General features: G+C 36.5%; 2 protein-coding genes and 1 pseudogene across 3 annotated transcripts; all 3 read right to left on the reverse strand.

Annotated features, from left to right (window-relative positions):
- On the reverse strand, window positions 1-843 carry LOC141848120 (uncharacterized). Its single transcript, XM_074736238.1, has one exon. The coding sequence runs from the start codon at window positions 777-779 to the stop codon at window positions 162-164; it is 618 nt and encodes a 205-aa protein (XP_074592339.1). The 5' UTR covers window positions 780-843; the 3' UTR covers window positions 1-161.
- Window positions 844-4,298: 3,455 nt separating this feature from the next.
- On the reverse strand, window positions 4,299-7,085 carry LOC141847540 (uncharacterized; annotated as a pseudogene).
- An 876-nt stretch (window positions 7,086-7,961) lies between these two features.
- Window positions 7,962-15,155, reverse strand: LOC141847173 (homeobox-leucine zipper protein ATHB-15-like). 2 transcript variants are annotated; one of them, XM_074735154.1, is made up of 18 exons: window positions 14,944-15,155; window positions 14,713-14,872; window positions 14,534-14,634; window positions 14,313-14,403; window positions 14,061-14,156; window positions 13,879-13,992; window positions 13,707-13,790; window positions 13,445-13,600; window positions 13,247-13,321; window positions 12,966-13,075; window positions 12,662-12,854; window positions 11,828-12,013; window positions 11,661-11,738; window positions 11,162-11,296; window positions 10,711-11,036; window positions 10,078-10,183; window positions 8,419-8,568; window positions 7,962-8,227 (listed from the first exon to the last, which is right to left on the reverse strand). In XM_074735154.1, exons 1-18 carry the CDS (start codon window positions 15,153-15,155, stop codon window positions 8,078-8,080), a joined length of 2,523 nt encoding a protein of 840 aa, XP_074591255.1. In that variant the 3' UTR covers window positions 7,962-8,077. The 2 variants fall into 2 exon arrangements, with proteins under 2 accessions (XP_074591255.1, XP_074591256.1); XM_074735155.1 differs by having other exon boundaries at window positions 8,404-8,568.
- Window positions 15,156-21,557: the final 6,402 nt, after the last annotated feature.

The following is a 21,557-nucleotide window of genomic DNA, read 5'->3' on the forward strand; positions in this document are numbered from 1 at the left end:
AATATGATGAAATACGATTAATATTAAAATTTTCACGTACTTTGTGCTTTGCGTTCCATCCATGTAAATGGATTGTTCGTCGTTACATCTCTTCAGTAGCGTGACTGACTTTTTAATTTAATCAAGCATTTATTGACAATTAAACAGTTAACCCTTCAACCTCAAGAGCGACGGCCGTCGAACTCCGGCGTGGCCGGGGCGCTCTGCTGGAGGCGCAGCTGGTCGTAGAACCGCCTGATGAATGCCTCCGCCTCCCGATCCACACGGCCGCCGTCGTTCTCCTCCTCCTCCCTAGCCGGAAACGGCGAGTCCGTTATCCTCAATTGCCGCGGCGCTGCCAGCAGGCTATTCCCGAACCGCCCTGCTGCTGGCACCGGCGACGCCAGGCTCAGAATCTCGAACTCCTTAACCAGTGCGGCCGCCACGTGGACGTCAAGGGTCGAGTCTGCTTGTCTGCGTCGGCGACCGCTCTTGAGGCGCTTGCCGGCGGAGAGGAAGAAAGCAGGGGAGGGTGTGTTGCTGCAGCTGAACTCCACGTCGTCGGGGGCGTGGAAGAAGAAGTTCAGTTCCCCCGGCGAGAGGCCGGTTATGTCGGCTCTGGGGTGGTGGCCGTGGTGGAGAAGTAAGTCGGTGAGAGCTTTTCCGGCCAGCTTGCCGCGCTTGAGGAGGAGGTGGAGGTTCATGATTAGTTTATTGTGCTTGGTGAAGCCCTTACGGATCATGCAGTGGACGGCTCGTATCATGTGCCAAAGCCGCTTTGCCAACGACGACGGATCCATGAACTCAAGCTGGGAATTGCGAACTGTACGATTTTGTTCAGAAGGATTTGTTTGAGGAGGAGGAGGAGAGATGGCTCTGCTTCTTGCCGAATGAGAAAGGGGAAGAGGAAGGGGGGTATTTAAAGAGCGAGAACAGTAGCAATAATCGATGAAATAATTGCTACGGGCAAAGAGGGAGCAGTTGTAAGTGCGTGGAGTGATTACTTAATGGCCAAGGGATGGACTTTGGCCTCTTCTTCTTGGTTTTTGTATTAGCAATGCAGAGTTTAATTTGAATCACGTTTCCTGTGGCTTTCATTAAGTAGTGTACCCACTGCTCAGCTTTCTAATTATTGAGCGTCGACGTGCACGATTAGCATGAGGAACAGTGATGCATGGGAAGCTCGGTGCACGATTAATTAGGTACGTAAGATATGAATCTCGATCAGCTAATTATGGTCCGGGGGCAATGGTGCAACGGTAGGACATCCAAATTGTAATTCAGGGATCCGCGATTCGATCCCTAGCTACGGCGTATTTACAGGAATTTTCCTTCAAATGAAGAACGCAATCAAAGGATGTTGCATTTGAATTGGCCGCCGTATGCGCTTCCCGATTTACCTTGGTAGTCAGTGAGAAACTTCCGTGGAACCGACCGACCACCCCAGAGATGTGGCTACTGGGATTATCATTTTTTTTTCCGATCAGCTAGCTATGATGTACACTGGGATTTTTTTCATTATAAATCTACTAATTATGTTGACAGTTCGGGATGGATAATCATAAATATTTTTTTAATTTATTTAGTAGATTATAGATAGAATACAAAATTGGACTATCCATTTTAAAATTAATCGACTTCAAGAACTAAATACTTGATTATTGAAAAAAAAATAGTGACACATGGGAAGTGTATATTGATCCTTACAGGAAGGAATATAAAGGTAGACATTGAATATTATAACTGTCAAAGGGATCAATCCATGACGAGGCGGGCTAACTTATGGCAAATCCATCATATGGCGAGGCGGGGCGGGTCAACCTACCAATTTGGTGGATTAGAAAATCTCCGACCTAATCCAATTCAAGGCGGGTCATGGATTAGACGGATCAATCCACGGGTCTATTAAAAAATATTAAGGGGGTGTTTGGTTGGGGGTTATCATTGATAACCTTGGTTATCTGTCCAAAGTTATCGTTGATAACCTTGTTTGATTCAGGTTATAATTGATTCTTAAGTAATACAACATCACCGCCACATCAGCAAATGAGTTATAATCCGGTAATGTGATTACCTTGGTAGCCTAAAATTTTCTACGATTCCTGAGGTTAACGAAATTTTTTCCATGATTACCCTCTGATTTTAAAACTAAGTCAATTAAAAGGTACTATGAAATCTAATTAAAATCAAATTATTTATTTAATAAATTTTAATTTAAATATTTATAAATTAAAAAATAATTTATTTTAAATTAAAAAAATAAAATTAATTATTTATATTTATTAATTTAATGAATTATTTTATTAAAATAATTATTTTAATAAATTATTTTATTAAAAAATATATTTTTTAAATTAAAAAAAATAAAATTAACAAATTATATTTATTAATTTAATAAATTATTTTATTAAAATAATTATTTTTAATAAATTATTTTATTAAAATAAAATTATCATATTATCTGTATTAATTTAATACATTATTTTAATAAAATAATCATTTTAATAAATTATTTTATTAAAAGAAATATAAATTTATTTTAAATTTAAAAATATAAAAGTAAGGAATTATATTTATTAATTTAATGAATTATTTTATTAAAATAATTATTTTAATAAATTATTTTATTAATATATACATAAATTTATTTTAAAATTTAAAAAATAAAATTAACAAATTATATTAATTATTTTAATGAATTTTTTTATTAAAATAATTATTTTTAATGAATTATTTTATTAAAATAAAATTAACAAATTATACTTATTCATTTAATGAATTATAGTAAAATATAATTGAATGAAGGTTAATATAGTAAATATAAAATTGGTTATATTTTATTCCCTCCAAATAAATAAAGTAAACCAAACAACATTAGATTATGTTTTATGCCCCATAACCTTGGTTATGTGATTATCTAGTAATCACATAACCAAGGTTATATATCATAACTTGAACCAAACGCACCCTAAAAATTTTAAATTTGAATTATAATTTAAATTGATTAAGTTGAAATTTTTAAGTTTGAATTATAATTTTTAAACTTGAATGGTAATTTAAATGGATCAAACTCACTAATTCATTAAGTTTTCTATTTTAATTTTAAATTTTAAAATAAATAAATAAACTTTCTCAATCCGAGGGCCAACTTAAGCCCACTGTGGGTTAACCCACGCGGGTCGCGGGCCTAGACGGACCAATCCATCTGAACTAATTTTAAAATGGGTTGATAAATTTTCAACCTAATCCGTTTAAGTTACTTGATAGAGCAGACTAATTCGACGGGCCTAATCTAAATTGATGGCTATATTGAATACCCGAGTATGGTATAGTTGAGCCTTCAATTGATTTGAATTTTAATTATGATGTATTATAGAATATTTTTTTTAATAGAATGAAAAATTTAAGACATTTATTGTTGAATAAAAAATCGTTCTTGAATGTACATCTTCTGTTTATATGGAACTAGAGTTAAGTGCACGTGGACAACTACATATATGCCTTAGCCACTTTCTTGCAATATGGGTAGAAGCCAATTTCTAATATGGGTTGTTTGGTATGGGGGGCTGCTGTACTCAGGCATGTGACATCCTCTAACACCCAATGTTAAAGACAAACATAAGTCAACTTCAGATATGGAGAGTGACTGTCACATCATGTATGGAACATTCTCTGATACGCTGTAATCTCAATATGCTGAAGGCAAGATTTGGGTCCTCTGAGGAGGACAGCGAGAGTCCATGGCTTTCTAGCAAGAATGATGGAGCATGGGCAAGGATGCTTTCACAACCTGAATGACGCTACTACCTGGTAAATTGCTAGTTAGGGAAATACTAACAAGATGGAGCAGAAGCAAGGATGTCCTCATAGCCTAGATGACGACACCCTTGCTGGAAGAGATGTTAATCAGAGAGATGTTCGAGTGCAAGGGAAACATTCCCACAGGATATGTTATCGCAACTTGGATGACGACGCTGCCTAGTAGACTGCCAGTTAGGGAGATGCTAGCAGGAATGATAGAGCAGGAATAACTGGAGGGGGTGGAGTCCAGGGGAGATATTTCCATGAGGATGTTCTTGCAGCCTAGATAACATGCTGAGGACGTTCTCGAGAAGGGATGCTCTTGCGCTATCACTTCAGCTACTAGAAGGTACCTTGACTGCTAGATTGCTCTAGGGATGTTCCCAACCCTTGCACTTTTGAGTGGTGTACTTCCAAATCCGTGAGCACTTAGTCTTTTTGAGGATGTATCCAAATTAAAAGGGTTATTCTTGATCCGCCACCTTTCCAAAGCCATGAAAGGTCACGTCTTAGGTCATTTAGCAAGCACTAGCACAAGTAGGTCTACAATATTTATTAGGATGAGGATTTGGGTCACTTTCTTTCTCCAAAACTCGCATTCCATTGATCCAGTTGATTATGTCCACGGCAATTTCATCACACTCAGGTTGACTCAAATAGAAGATCATGCAACAAACCCTTTAGAGTCTAAGACTAAGGCGGTAAACAAGTCAAGCTTTGTGGTGTTCAAGCTTGTTTAATAAGATAATCGAGTCAAACTAAACTGAATTTAAAATGAATCAAGTCATTAAAATGGTTATTCAAACTTGACTTAATTTCTTTTTTATGAATTTGAACTTGGTTCAAACTTAACTTGAGCTTGATTCATTATAGATGTTATCAAGTTCTCAATTTAAGCTTATTTGATTGTTTAAAATTGTTTGATTTATTATTAAGCTTAATAATACAATCTTATTTGTTCATTTTAAAAGTTATTTTTTTATTTACTACGTTGATGAAATTTTTCGATAAACGATTCAAAATCTTTGTTCATGAATATTAACAAGCTGAACACATATGTATTCAAACTTATTTATTTAGTTTAATAAATTATTTAAATTTATTTATTTAATTAATTTTATGTGTATTGAATGAATATAAATAAATTCTTATCAAATTGAATATCAAATTTGCTCATGAACATTTGATTCATGTAAAGCCAGAGTCTTATATCCTTGTATCTTGATGCAGCCAGATTGTAGAGATCCATGGAGGCTAGTGGCTCAGTGACCCTGTTGCCAGTGCCAAGCATGACCAAGAAAGGGTTAGTGATGGATTTCATGTTCTTCAGCAAGTAGGAGGGGAGGCGCAGGATCTCGTGCCCGGTTCGAACTCTTATCGATGCCGTATAGACTAATGGGTCTGAGTATTTGGCCAACAAAGCAGCTGGGTCTCTTGACACAACAATGCCTGGTTTGCTAGCTCCCTTGAATTGAAACTTTGGCAGCACAAGAGAAATAAATGCAGCAACAACCTATAAAAGAATACAAAAGTCTAGCCATTCATATGCTTCTCTTTATGTTTAACTATCATTTCTACATCAAAATTACCCATTTCGTTATAAGATAAACTAGAAGTCTTACATTCTAAGTTCCAAGATGCAGATCATGTTTAGAACATGAAAAACAGAGATGAGAAAGTTACCCCTACTATCGGATGAGATGGTGTTACGCGCAATGCTGGAGATGTCAACCATAGTTTCGATATGAGGTAACTAAGCTGCCTGAGATGCAACCATATTTAGAATTGAAGATATGACAACAGAAATAAAGATATGAAGGAACAAGAGTTTGTATAATTACATTTTACCTTTAAAACTATAGCTCCGCCAGTGGAATTAATGACCAAAGAGGAAACATGGAACACCTTCATGTTCATGTTTGATTTTCTTCAGAAACTTGATCTGTAAACAAAAGCATGTATATCTTTAATTCAGCTTAAATCAACACTAACGAGCAGAAACATGTAAGCATGAGGATAGTAAAGACAAATGGCTTACAGTGTCCTCCACAACAAAATCTAACGAAGGTACATATCCATGTAATCAAATCCATCACTACCACCATGCATGTCCTGAAGATGGAAAATAAGTTAGATTATCGATATCAACTGAATTTCTAATTATCACAACCAGCATTTGGTGAGTCTATCAGGCATTGTCTACAAACTCCTCAAAAGTTGAAGGGACAAGTGGAAAGGAAGTGAGCATAGCTAGTTTTGAAGCCTTCAATTCTTCTGTTACAAAACATTTCATATGAACACAGTGCTGCATGGAACATTTACTTTGGCCCAGTCAATCTTAACGAGGAGAAAAAGGATACGTTATGTAAAAGACTTTTATGGAGAACACACTTAATAAACCGAAGATGAACCTACAGGAATCAGACAAAAGAGCAAGGTACGCAAACCCACATACCTGTCCAGTCCATTGCATATACTCCAAAGTCGCATGCATTTAATTTCTTAGCAAAGTCTGAGTAGCTTCTACTGAAATAAATTCAGAAATGTGAGGAAAAGGAAACTTTGATAGGTAATTCCAAGCACAGAATCAACATAGATATCCCAGTCATTACAAGAAAATTCATCATTCTTACAGACCTTCTTGCTTATATTAGCTTACACATTGCAATGAATGGAACCTATCATCAGTGTTCATTCAGCCCATGAAGTATCGCATAAAGTACTAGTATGATACATTCATTCATTCATTCATTCATTCAGCAGAATCAAAGAGAGCAACAAAACATAATGCATACATTCATTCACGAAGCACAATCACAATAAAATCAAAAGAAATTATCGTGCAAAGAGTCGCATTTCGTGGATTTCTCTCCTCTGACCAATCAAATCAACAAATCGGGGCCTTACCTCAAATCGCCGGAAGCAGGTAGCCATGATCGGAAGAAGAGTGAGTTCCTCCGCAGATCCACGATCACAAATGTTTCCCATCGGCAGGTCAGACCGTCGTCCCCTTCCTCGGACAAGGATCCCATCTTCACCTCCTCGGCTAGCGCCCGCCGCAGCCTCGCATCCTCCTCCTCCGCGGGCGAGCCGTGTAAAAGGAAGATGTGGCGTCCGTCTTCCAGGAAAGCGGGCTCCAGCCCCGGACGAGGAGGAGGAACCAGACGGCGAGGGAGTGGAGGAGGAGGAGGAGCGCGCGGAGAAGGGAATCCGGAGACGGCACCGACTGCCGTATCTTCCGGATGACCGGGATGATCCTCCCGCTCGCGCCGGAGGTCAGCTCCAGCGGCGCTCCCTGCTCCATCTCCCCCTCTGCCCTTTCTCTCTCACTCCTGCAGCCGCTCCTCGTTTGCTACGTCTCAATGCCATCGCGAGTAACAGTTCGATTAAAACGGTAACCAGGTCTATAACACCCGTTACGTTTGTGAAATCCGTAACAAGTGGAATTACAATCATTTAAAAAAATTTGGATAATTTTCACAATAAACCCTAATATTCCATAGAATTTACAAAACCCCGCTAAAATCTAATTAAATATCAAAATGCCTCTGACAATTTAGATATTAATTAAGGATAAAATAAATATTTAGATTCTAGCAAAGAAACATTTCGATAATAATTTTTTTTGGAGAAAAATGATTTCATAAGTAATGAGAATTTAAATTTTACTCAGGGCACATTAAATCTATAGAGTTTGAAAAACTTGTAACGTTGAACTTGTCATCTATCAAGAATCATTTACATTTTCTAATACCACTAATCATCTTCAAAATTAATTAAATGGTAAGAATTGCATACCTGGATTACTAAAATAAATAATGCCAAAGTACAACAAATTCTCATTATTAAGTTCTCAATCCACTCTAAATTCAAGCTAAGTGAGACCGTTAAGAGATATTTAATTAGTTTCAACTCATTCTAAAATTTAGATTTGTGAGAAATTTAATTACCTTCAGCTAATTCATTCTAAATTTTAATTGCTTTAATTAGAAATGTCTATTTTATATAAATAAACATTCAACTTCTTGTCACCTTTATAATCAAATTCTCAGCTCAACCCATATATCATTGTTCACTTGATCATCAATATAGTTCACCTCTTAACCCATCTCTGGCAAATATACAATAAATCAGAGGCATTTCTCGTATAACTTAAATCTATTTCGTCAACTTTCCATCGATGTTGTCTGATACACAAAAACTATAATAACTTGGTAATTAAGCAAAAGAATGAAGTTTATATGAACATCTCAGAAAGCTATGCTTTCTGACATCTCTCTCTCCCTTTGGAAAGTCTTCAAGCAATGTGATACCAGTTAACAAACATAAAGCAGGTGCATTGAGCATTGCCTGCCTCATCCAACACTTTCCAAGCAACTACTTTCTCATAGGAAATAGATCTGCCATTGCTAGAAACGCATAAGCCACCTTGAAGGCAAACAAAACCCTGCAAATGACAAATAAATAGGAAGATGAAAAAAAATTCAAAGGAATTGAGCCAACTTTTCAAGATCCAGTTGCTGAAGCAAAGAGGATAATTAATCAATTGATTCCTGATATTTTAGATACACAAGTGATGTGTGTATGACCATAAATTTTCATGTTATTAGTGTAGTTACTGGCCGGCCGATCAACTACCTGTTGAATGGCATGAGGAAACTCTCTGCAGATAGCCTTCCTTCCTTCCTCCATGAAGATACTTTCAAGAGTTATATTCTGCAAGTCAATCAGTGTGGTCTGGAGCATCTCGAGACCAGCTCTGTTGGCAAAGGTAAAAACTGGAATCGCCTGCACAATATTCAACATGCAACTTAATCAATGTAAAGGTAAAAACTGGCAACATATATCTGATTAGTTCAGGTCAGTACATGTGGAAATTAATTGATTAGTAGTACTATAGAAGATGAATAGTTGGTATTAAATATCTTATACATTTGCTACAATGCTAGTTATGCCATGATGACTTGGGCTGCAAACAATATTAACGACGGCACTTGTTACAACACTCCGAGCGATCGGTTTATCTATTCAGATAAATGATTTTCAAAAGCATTTATTCTCACCTCCAGTAAGTGGTCCTCACAATATACATCCTGATAAGAGATCTTAGGCATTGTGTGTAGTGTTAGATGCAACATTGCTCAGCCGACCCAATTATTCGCTCACACAATACTGCTCCTTTGAATGGTGGCAGGATTGCACAAGGAAATCCAAATTTGTCCAGATACACGATTAAATTGATATTGTTGTACAACTATATTGATAGAAATATTGAATTCATTGTGCTAGTTCAAAACTTGCAAGCATAGGTTTGGTTCCTGTGGAGATTTATATTGCATTGGTTAGGTAGAGTTGCTCAGAGACATGATATCACAAATGGTTTTTGATATATTTTTGTTATTTTCATTTTTTAAATTATTGTCTTACTTGTTAGTTGGAAATTCATTATTCTTATAATTTTATTTGTTCCATTGCTGTCCAACTACCATAGTATGTTTAACTACTTAATGTTAAGTTTTACTATTATTATGATCGACTATGTTGAAATGATTTAAATTGTGTTTCTCAATATGTGAGGTTTATCTACTGTTTTCACTATACGGAAGTTTGGGTTTTATAATTCAGATATTTGGGATTGAATTTAAATTGTAGAAATTGTGATGTAGGGGCAAGGTTCAAAATCTCGAACCGTGCCAAAGTTTTGGTTTTTGACTAGAACAATATTATTTCAGTATTGTGTCGATGTTTCAGTATTGTGTCGATGATGCTGGTAATGAATTAGAGTTGAAGAAAGAAGGAGATGAAATATATGAAGGAAACATTGTTTGTGTCAAGTGTCATTTTAAATCTTGTATCATGCTTGCACAACAATTAAAACATATCATTATGGTAAATTATCGAAACTTGATACCACTCAGCATAAACAATGTCTCTTTCTTCCTTTAACTTTCAATCTATCATAGGTACCTATGCATCGGAGCATCGACAAGATACTGGAACATTATCTTTCTAATCAAAGGCCAAAACTATGACACAACTCGAGATTTTGAATTTTGGTGCCGAGTGGTATCGAGTTTCGATGATTTACTAGAATGATACGTCTCAATCGTTTGGTCTGGCACGGTATAAGATTTCAAATCATGTGGGGTATTCCTTTTCTATGCTTGAAATTATCTCATTAGTTCATGACAGAAATGGAATAGCAAAAAGACAGTAGAAGTATATCATGAGAAAAGAGCAATCTTGCTAGTTGATTCTAACTATAACTATAATGCAAGAAAAAGGTAAAGTGCAAACCGTCGTAGTACAACATAGAATTGCATTTGAGTGATGCCAAAGCATCTTTAGAAGTGAATCACTACCATCAGTGGAAGATTCAAGCAATTCTGATCCTAAATAAACCCTGTGCAAAGTAGCAAGGACATTTACATTATCAGATGCCACAAAGAAGATATTGTATAAATGACTAGAAATGCCACATAAATTTGAGTAACCATTTAATTACTAAATTTTTTTTTCTGAACAGATATATATATATATTGGAAAATATTTGAAGCTGCAGAGAACACAGAATAATACGACTAGAAATATATCTTACGTTCGAGTAATAAAATCTTTGTCCCTCAATTGGTTAAGATCTTGAGACACATACTGGTGACAGTGGGCCAAAATCTCCCACTTTCTGTCATCTATGTTTCAGGTAAAGAAAATAAAATTGAAAAACTTGGAGACCAACTAGCCATCTATGTTTCAGGTCTTTTCATATAAAAAGAAGTTCATGTTAGAATATATATTTTGACAAGAATAAATATCTTGAGGATTTAAACTGATGTGCATGTAGTGCAAACAGTTCAAAGTTCATCTACTGTCTACATATATATTATGACCGAAAGCATACTTGAGAAAGTAATTGCTTATGAAGTTAAAAACCTGTAGCTTTGAGAAATACACCGAGCCAGTGTGTCATCTTCGGTGCTTCCGTGTGGCATGCAAAGGTTATCATGAGATCCAAGATGTGAGGGTGAAAGAATTAATGCTAGTTTTTGAACAGAAGCTTTGATGTTGTGAATGTATTGCCTAGCCATGGATGCCACTCTCTCTAGGTGGTGATTCTCGAAAGCAAATTGGAATGCTATAGTCATGACAGACTTGCCACTGACACAATTATGAGAATATTCATTGGATGCTTGAATTCTCATCGACTCAACTCCAATTGCAGAAGCAAGGTCCAAGGTTCGATTAGGAGTCCTTGTGTCCTGAAGATAAAAGCATAATAAAGAACAAGAAAATCTATTAGTCTATGTATGACATTTAACACATAAAAAACAAAGAATAAAAAGGTTTAATGCTTAAATAGCAATGTTTAGCTTGGCGTGCTTACCATATCAGAGTCTAGAGAAATAATACGAAAACCTGATGGCAACAGTGGAGCATCATCAGCACAAGATGCATCTACTGGGGCAAATATTAGCTCGGAGCAGGTGCCAGTGGAATTCTTATTCAATCCATTGCAGAGCTGTCAATGTCAATTTGTTGTCACAAAAGATACAAAGTTGCTACTTACAAAACAATATATCTAAAAAGAGTTGACCTTTATGTTTTAATGCTTGTAATTTGACTGACAATTGCTTCTTATTTCATTAAAAAAAATATGAGATCACAAGGAATTGAATCCACTTTAAGACACATCTATTCGGCAAAATCAACCATAAATAAAATTACAGCAACTGCCCAAACTCAGAGACACACCTTCATGAATACTCTAACATCATATGAAACGGAAAATATACAAAGTATAGTCTCAAAACATGCATCAACATAAAATCACTAGCATATTTCCTTTTGCAATGAGAATACTGAAGAGAGAACAGAAAATTGACCTGCAGGAGGTATAGCTGACATGGAAAAAGAGTTTCCTGTTGATAACGAATACCTTCCAACTTAACCACTTCCAAGTACTGGGAAAAAGAATAAATAAAAAATGTCAACATAGAGAAACTTAGCAAAATGGGATGCACATGAATGCTAAACAAAATGGATAACTTACTTCTTCATGGCATAGAGTGGGAACCGAAGTTACTATCACTGGGCCAACAGAGCTTCTACAGTCAGATGCAGCTGAAGTCCTTGGGGCAGCCTTCACTGCAGCAGCAGAATAGGCATCTATGTCACTATCTGCCCATTCTGATCGATGCTCTCGTAAATATGATAGGAGGGCAGGTGGAGATATATTCTGCATGTTCATACAGACAGAGGAACATTGATAAGAATGTCGATTTAAATCAGCCATGTAAAGTCAACACCAAAAGATATTGGGAGTTAAAATATTTATAGATGCTCGGCAATTTCTTAAGGGTGCACACCAAAACTTCATGTTGTAACTGTAATCAAACTTGACTGCGAAGTAACAGATTTGTAATACTAAAATAAAAATGCTACTCATGTAGTTCAAATGTTATGCTGTAATTATTAGCATCAGGCAAGAAGGTTCATATCCAAGCTAGTGCTAGACAGCTTGCTATCAACCCTTTAAGCCATTTCTATCCATTTTCTAGTAGTTTTACTACAAGGGAAAGACAACTTGCAAGTCCTATCTTAAAGTTTCAAAACACTCTTCTAAATTGACAAAACAATATCAACCAGATAAGAATTTCATTTTCCATATAAGCTCTTACTTTGCATAAAATACCCAAGTCCCTCATTCTAGTGACCCTATTACATCACATCATTTGATCAAATTAACATAGAAATAATCATGAAGAGGTTATGCCATACAAACCAAGTTCTTTTTTCCATAACTTTTCCTGAGATATTTTCAACGTGCTTCGGTATACAAAAAATGGTAAATACATGAAAGCACAGTTCAGCTTCACTCACCAACCTGTAAAAGTATAGATGCTGTTGCACAGAGAACAAAACTGCTTGATGAGGATAATCCATCAGTATTACCAAGATTTAAACTCATCATTTTGCTAGGAGATGAGTTTACTAGAACAGTGACATCATCCACAACATCGCTAGGGACAATAGACCACCCATCATCTGGAAACCCATTCACAGCTTCATTGAAACCCCTGCACGCGCACGCGCACACACACACACACGCACACATATATCAATGAATTCTTGGTACGATATATCAAGAGAAAAACACAAGGAACAAGATCTAAAATATAACTTAATACCTACTCAGCCTATGACTAAGTGCTCTTAGAGCTGCAGGTTGCCTGCCCCATGGGGTAAAGATAGTAGGATTCGAACTTTCATAGGAAATCTGCCTTAGATGATGTAGAGCCTAAATAAACCATCAAAATTTAGTATATGAAAAACAAAGTAAATACATTCTTCCTTTTGGCAAAACACTGTTTCTTATTGGTCAACCGCAATCAATTTAAATAATAATGATAAATTCATTCTTGAAACTTTCTACTTTAAAGAGATGCCAAAATATGGAGGGGAAACATACTGTTATTGTTGTATTCTGAGCAAGCCTTGTTGATGATTCATATAGTGGTCTTATAACTTCTGGCATGCTACTAGGCTGATATTTGGAGAAGATATGTCAGAAATACTATATATTCAATGAATGCAATGCTTAAAGGGGGAAAACAATATCCATGGACAACATAAAATAATCCAATAAAGAAAATAAGGAATAATTTACCTGAAAATCGAAATGATCAATGATATAAATCATAGAGCCACCATCCTCACATGGTCTTATCAAATAACCACTGGGCAACATTTCTGACCTTACAAAATGTTCCAGGGGGGGCATGCTTGGACCACCTAGCATGCTATTGAGAGATCTTTGACAGACCTTGTCAGATATAATTTAGATTGTGAAAGGGGAAAAACTTGTCAAGCATACATTGAAGTTGCTGGACTGTTGCAGATTGTGGCCAAACTAGGGATCAGGTGCTTACCACAAGACTGTTGTCTTCAAGAATTTTAGTATATCTTAGCAGCCAGAAGTCCTGAGCAGGTGCTAGAGTCGTTGGAGCATAGACCTTCATTCCAACCATTTTAGTTTGACAGAAAAATGTTGCCTACAATATTTAACATGCAGCGAACATGAAGTCTAGCAGACATGAATACCTGCATGTACAACACCTCAATGGTTTCATTATTTGCAGTCAGCATCACATTGTTTGCCTCCAAAGATCGACAGTCACGACACCATGATAGTCGATCTTTCAAGATTTCTGCAACCTGAAACAAACAATAAAGTCAAGCAAAACAAAGAGAATTGACTATTTATCCAACACGATAAAGCATACCTTTGTGGTTTCTAGACCAACAAAGCCACAAGCTCGTGCAGCGACGCCAGTGCAACCATGTGAGATAGCAATGGTTCCAACAGAATCCGGACCAGGCTATACAGTTAACCAACAGATAAGTTCAGGATGTTGGACTTAAGCTTTAGGATGATTCACAGACGCAAATAACATTAGCTTATTTCCTTTTCTGTGTTTTATTTCATCTAAAATGATTACAAAAAATTTAAGAGAATCCAAGAGGGATGTCAACACCTTCATCCCGGGCATTTGAATCCACTTGAAAGTAGTTCCAGTAGCCTTCGACAGAAACTCTGTTAAAGTCTCCTCTGCAATGGACATTAATCTGTAATAAGCACAATGAATAGTTAGCGACCACCATGAAATTAACAAATTCAGCAATGTGAATGCCGGAAAGAAGGTCAATTTTTCTCATTGCCCTTGGAACAAAAAAGAACATGGATCTTTTGACATACCCAACAGGGGTAGAATCTCTTGGTTTATGCTGAGATGTCAAATGGTGGTGAAAATTCGTCACAACCGACTCACAATATGTGTGCATTGCCGCTAATGCAACCTGCTGAATTTAAAGACCACAACTAAGAGCAAAATAGCAGTACCACAATGATTCTTGGAAAGAATAACAAAAGCTTACATTTTGGGTTCGTTGACGTAAGTAACTATTATCATAGATCAACTGCGAGACCTGCTTCTGAAGACGAGTATTTTCCTCCAACAAAAGCTTATTCATCGACATCAGCTTCCTGTTCACGGTCTGAAGCTGTGACGATTCCTTTTGCTGTTTCTCTCGGCACCTAAAGCAACAAACTTGTGAAGAAATGCGTACAGATGAACAAGTGCTGATTCCATTGCAGAACATTGATACCTCCTATTCTGAAACCAAACTTTAATCTGCTTCGGCTCGATGTTGGAGAGGGTGGGGCATTCCCTGATGAGCTGCTGCCTCCTCAATGAACTCGGTTTTGGGCACTCACGGTAGACTCTATCGAGGGCTTCGACTTGCTCCGGTGTGTACCGGACATATTTTCCCTGATCAGTGGCCATACTCCCTTCGTTTCGAGAAGTCACAGCTATCATGTGCCAAACAACAGCGCAAATAAAGGTCATTTACCAGCTGTAGAGCACCTTCAATACAGAGATAGGAAATCTATTATCTTTTGTTTTATTTCCCCTTACCATTCGCAACAAAAAGGAGAATTCTTTCATCAACCCTCGGACAAAAACAAGAGAGAGGCTCCGAAACTTAAGCCAAAACAGTGCCAAGTCTCCAATACCGGTGGCCTTTCCTCATATACCACGACAACAGCAAGCACAAGAAAGAGGTGGCCTTTTCGAGATTAGAGATCCCCTGAGAGACATTAACGCCAATGGTCAGTGTTGTTAACTGGTACAGTAGTAGGCACAAGAAGTTAGCGTACGAAGCAAAACAAACAAAGGAGAATAACACGAAACCTCAAACTATTGAAGGCTTTAATAAATGTCTTTAAAGCTTCTGCGAAAATTTTCTTTCCCTTTCACTTCTGACAGGAAGAATCGCCACTCTCTTTAAAACCTTCCAAGCTGTGAAGCTTTCCAAAGCGGTAACAAAAGGGAAAAAAGAAAGGAAAAGGATTTCAAAACCACGGATTTAAAATTCTCAAGATTTGAAGTCCCTCCAAGTTTCTAACCGAATCGAATAGGCACGCACCTGAATTCCTCGATATCTCTGTGTCAAAGCCAGCAGAAGCAATTCCTCGGCATCCGGAGTTCGATTAAAGGCCTGACGCCTGATGCCGCCCCAAGATCCACCAGCTTTCCTCGGATCGGCGCCGAAAAATAAATCTTTCCCAGCAACTCGACCAAATAAATATCAGAAAAAGAAAAAGACCGACCCCTGGCAACGATTCACACCAGTGATCTCGATCTCCTCCTTCGCACCGGATCAACACTCGTCACAGCGGTCGTACGACACAGCAGGCACGTCTTCTTTACGGCTTATCGGCGGGGCAGTTCCCAGTCTCTGCGACACCCCCCTAGGGTATCTGACAAAGTGTGAATCAACCAATGGCGTCGAACTCTTGCAAAAGAAGGAAAAGATGCGAGCTTTCCTCCCAATCCGACCTCTGTTCCTCGAAAGCCCTTCAATGGCGATTTGTTCGTCGAGAGAAGACAAAGATGCGCTTGGTCCTGCCGACTGCTCCTCCCTCTTCTACTTGAACACTGCAGCATCGAGCGAGTAGCAGAAAGAGAATTGTTTATATAGGAGAGGAATCAAACCTCGTAAGTTTGCTAAATCAAGCAATTTAATTTGCCCCCTTTTATATGCGACACTTGCAAAATTATCAAATAAATCTATTTACTAGTCATTTAGATGCGCTCCTTTTTTCTAATAAATGATTTATTTTTCTGACGCGAAAATTGGAATGATTTTTTAAAATAATTCTACTCTGGAATTAATACAAATAAATCTATTTTTTAATCTTTAAGCTTGCGAATCTATAACCTTATGTAAAAAATAATGATAATCTCAATAGCCACAAGGTGGTCGGCCCTATAACCTTCTGTAAAATCATATGTTAAATTCGCAGATCACGTGGTTTCTGCGTGACGTGTCAATCATTAACCTTTGATCTGTCACTGTCAAATCATGAAATAATGAGTGGAAATTTTCGTTGTTAATTGTCGCAATATAAATAATTTTTTTTTTAAAAAAAAAAGAAAATTAGCCCTTTTAAAGAACGCGAGGAAGGGAAGGAGAGTTAAAGATGGATTGAGTAAATAATTTTAATTTAGACAATTTTTGGCTGATTTTTTAGTTCTAATGAAACTTGGGCTGATATTAAAATCTAGCTGGATATGCAAAAAATGTTATGTGACTTTAATTCTAAGCATATTATATTTTCTCGAACGAGAGAGGTTTTTTCTAGTTACTAAAAGGGTTTTGCGACGACAATGGTGCATTGTCAAGGCAACATCCTTACCTTGATGGAGCGAAAAGATGAAATTGCTTTAGAGCCGCTTAGGATATTAAACCAAAGTAAAGAAGAAAAAAACCTATTTTATCCTGATTGTTATTGTCAACTAAAATTGAAGAACAAATCAAATGGACACTCTAGAAACACCATTATGAAGGCTAAGAAACTAGATAAAATGAAATTTCAAAGAGCATCTATTTTAATTTATTTTAGGTTCTAAAATCTACAATTTTAGTATTGTAGATTGGGTTAGGGGGCATTAAGGGATAAGGGAAGAATGTCAAGTCCTCCCTTGTGAATTACACATCACTAGGTTCCCCTAGTGCTAATCATTATGCTTAATTATGTATGTAATTGCATGAGGTGATGATTAAGGATTGTTTGATTATTTATCATACTATATTTTAGTTGATTGATCTAGATATAGTACAATCATGATAGCATATTTGATTGACATACTAGTGATGCATGCTTGGCACATTAAGCGCATTATTAACACTAAGTACTATTAGAATTATAGAATCCTTATAATTATTGGTTATCATTAATTCAATGGTCTAAATGTTATTAAATGATTATGAGTTGGCAATTAATCACTTTGATGTTTATATGATACTTTGTTTAAGATTTATAGTATTAATGTTTTTAACTCTTTTCTAAATTAATACTAAAATGATGGATTATAAAATAGACCTTTTATTTTCATGTCATCAAAGGTTCGGGGTGTCTCACTTTGATTTTTATCAAAAGGGTATCTCATCTTACTATTTTGTTATGCATATTTATCCAAATATCCGTCAATATTATTTTTGTTAGTGCAATCGACCTCTAGTCAAGGTCGATTTTGATGTTGGATCAATATGTTAGTTGACACAAGACGAAAAGTCTAAAAAGATCACAGTTAATCGAACACTTAGTGATCAGAAGTCCAACAGGGAGTTGGTAAGTTGGAAGTTCAAGTAAGCCATGGGTGATCAAATATTTGCAATTGGAAGTCCAATATAGAGTTGGTATAAAAAGAAAGTCCAAGTAGATCACGGTTGACTAAACACTTGAGAGTTGAATATCCAATAGAGAGTTGGTATGAGACGTGAAGTCTTAGTAGATCAAAGTTGACCTGATGCTAGGTATCGAAGAAGTCTCGACAGGTCAAAGTTGATCAGATGCTAAACAACAGAAAGTTTTGATAGATTAAGGTTGATTAAATGTCAAACAAAAGAAGGCTTAGTAGGTTGAAGTCAATTGAATATCAGACAAAATAAGAATTCAACTTTGGTAAAGCTGAAACAGGAGTATTAGTTGATTGATAGAGTATATCAATCAACTAATTACTGTAAAACCTCAAAAATATGATTGTAGTGTTGATGATGAACAATGATCGTTAATAGTAATTTACTATAATGACAATCGACTAATGACAGTTTACATCGTACAAAAATTTTTAAAATTGATTGAAAAACTCAATTGATGTCATCGATCGATTGATGGATTTGATCAGTTGACTGATGACATTGTAACAATGAACACAAGCTTCAGAAATCTATTGGAAAACTAGACTGATGTTATCAATCGACTGATGATGGTATCAGTCAATTGATGTCGATCAAGAACATAATAAAAACATATTGATTTGATTGCGAGATTCAATTAATTAAGCAACAGTTGATTGATGGTAATAAATAGCCAACTGTCCCCGGGGCAATGGTGCAACGGTAGGACATCTAGGTTGTGACCCAGGGACCCGCGGTTCGATCCCCAGCTACGGCGTATTTGCAGGAATTTTCCTCCAAATGGGGAATGCAATCAAAGGATGCTGGGCATTTGGATTGGCCGCCGTATGCGCTTCCCGATTTACCCTGGTGGTCGGTGGGAAACTTCCGTGGGACTGGGCCGGCCACCCTCAGGGATTGAGTCCATGAGACTAACTGGGATTTATCATTTTTTTTAAATAAATAGCCAACTGATGCTGAGATAGATGAAGTTGTTAAGTTAATAGATCAAAGTAATGTTTGAATGTGTAGTGGATCAATCGACTGATGGGTAAGATTAGTCGACTAATTGGTGAAAATCATCCTCGCGCGACCTAAAAGCTATAAAAAATATCTAAGAGATTTTCGATGTCGATTCTTGGAGGTTTGAAGATGAAGTGATGCTGCATTTTCAAACCAACAAGAAATAATTCCAAGCAACAAGAGAGCATCCAAAATAACATTTCATTTATAAAGTTGTTTGTGCTTTCATTTATATTTATTTTTATTTTTAGTTGCGTTCTTATAAGAACAAGTTGTAAAAGGCTTCTCCATATCCGAAAGATATCTGATAAGAAGAAGGATAATGAGATAGTCGCTAGGCCTTGAACCTAGCTACCTTGGGATGCGGTGAACTAAGTAAAATCGATCGTGTATTATGTTATGTTTTTAAGTTTCTGCTGCATTCTCAATGACGATGTGATCGAAGTTATTCACCCCCTCTAACTTGCACAAGTCTTAACAATTTTGTACTGTTCAGTATTGTTATCCTTGCCTAAATCTCCTTTTTAATTTCTAAATGGGTTGGACGCATTGTAGTAACTACGAAATTATAGTTATTACACATATTGTAACAACTACAATTTTGTAACTATTGTAATGCATCTGACATACTTATGTTGGAATACAATCAAAGTTTCACATTGAAAATATATGGAAAAGATCTTGGGATTATAAGATGGAGATATCTATATTAGCATGAGACTTTTTGGGTAAAGTTCAAAAATAAAATCATGAAGCCGTGAGTTCAAAGTGGATAATATCATACTATTTTAGAGATATATGTGGTTATGAAATCGTAATTGCTAAAACCTGAATATTTTTAAACATGGATTTAGAAATTAAGGTTTAAGATTTATGAGACATCCTTTTCACTTTTGCCCAAATCCATATGTCACCTACAAATATTATTTTAGAACTTTAAATGTTGGCAGAGTTATAATTTAATCATTTGACCACACTTAAAAATATTTTGTGATCCTAAAGTATCTGGATAATTGATATATTTTCCCATGACTTAATTAATGATACATTATATACTTTACATAATTAAATACTTTTAAATGGGAAATGTGTCATGTTGATATTTTTTTAATGAAAGATAAATCATTAAAATATACAAAAATATACGGTATCTACCTGTCATATAATGGGTGATGTGTCAAGCCTGTGTCCCATGTGATTACCATATGATCCATATCTCAAACTAATCCACCAATATATATAGTCATCTCCTATGTACGTAATAGCTATCATCCTAATCATAACCTAGTATATCTGATGCTATGGTAATATGTGTCATGTTGACATGAATACGCATGAAGTATTGCTTACTTTCTTATATGAATTGATCACCATACTTAATTGATTTACTTTGTCATGTTTGTATCCTCTATCACATATTCTTTTGTGACAAAAAGGGATAACATTCACCTCATGCATCTCTTAATATTTAGTCCCATAGTGATTGAGCAACCTCTTTAGATGGGAGAGATTTTATTCCGCAAGGAATTGTTCCCTTGCAAATTCGACCCCTACTCTCATATGGTAATTTACTACCTAAGTATCAACTCAACTACGTCTGTGAGAGCCTCTGTCACATATTCTTTGATAACTCTTATGTGCGGTAAAGAGAAAGAAATATTAAGATTTAAGTTGTTAAGCCCCTCCCAATCAAAAAATAAAGTCACCTTAACCTAGATGTTAAAGGGGCCGGGAGCTTTGGGTTCTTCTAGCCTTCTCAATCAATTCCAGGCAAATAGCTAGGCGCTGCAATAGTTGAAGGTTTTATTATCAATTCTAATAACACTAGCTACTAGTGACCAACCGCTACAAAGATTGAGAGGAGAGGAGAGGTGTTAGTACCGATGAAATCAAAATATCTCCACAATGGTATGATATTGTCCACTTTGGGCCTAAGCCCTCATGATTTTGTTCTTGGGCTCAACCCAAAAAGGTCTCATACTAATGGAGATATCTTTCATCCTTTTAAATCCATAATCTTTTCCATGTGTTTTAGATGTGTGATTATGTTTGCACCCTTACAATCCAACATGAGGACTCCGGCCGGCACTCGATCGATGTGCATGTGTTGACCACCACTTACACAGCGCTGAGGTGGAACAGTACACATGCAGATCATTGTCTTTGTAGGCGTGCACCGACCGAGATTTTAGTACCCTCCCTCTCCATCTCACATCAGCCAGCTCTCATGCTTGCATGATCTTGATCTTGCACCAGGACTCTCCATGCCTGGAAAGAATAAGATTAACTACTGTGCATGCCCTTGAACATAAAATTTGAAAGGAAGCACGCACTTCATCTCACGTACCTACTGTCTCCTCTCGCTAATCCCACATGCATGCTTCAGCTTTATCACAACTTACTACCGATCGAACAGCTAGCTTTAATGCCTAAAGTTATCCGCAAGAGTTCAAGTCTCGCCTTTTGTTTCCACTAAAGTCTGATATCTAATTAATAATCCAATCCGAAAGGCA

This window comes from Curcuma longa, chromosome 16 (assembly GCF_044706935.1).
Source record: "Curcuma longa cultivar G26 ecotype Majalengka, Jawa Barat chromosome 16, ITB_CL_G26_1.1, whole genome shotgun sequence".
NCBI lineage: Eukaryota > Viridiplantae > Streptophyta > Magnoliopsida > Zingiberales > Zingiberaceae > Curcuma > Curcuma longa.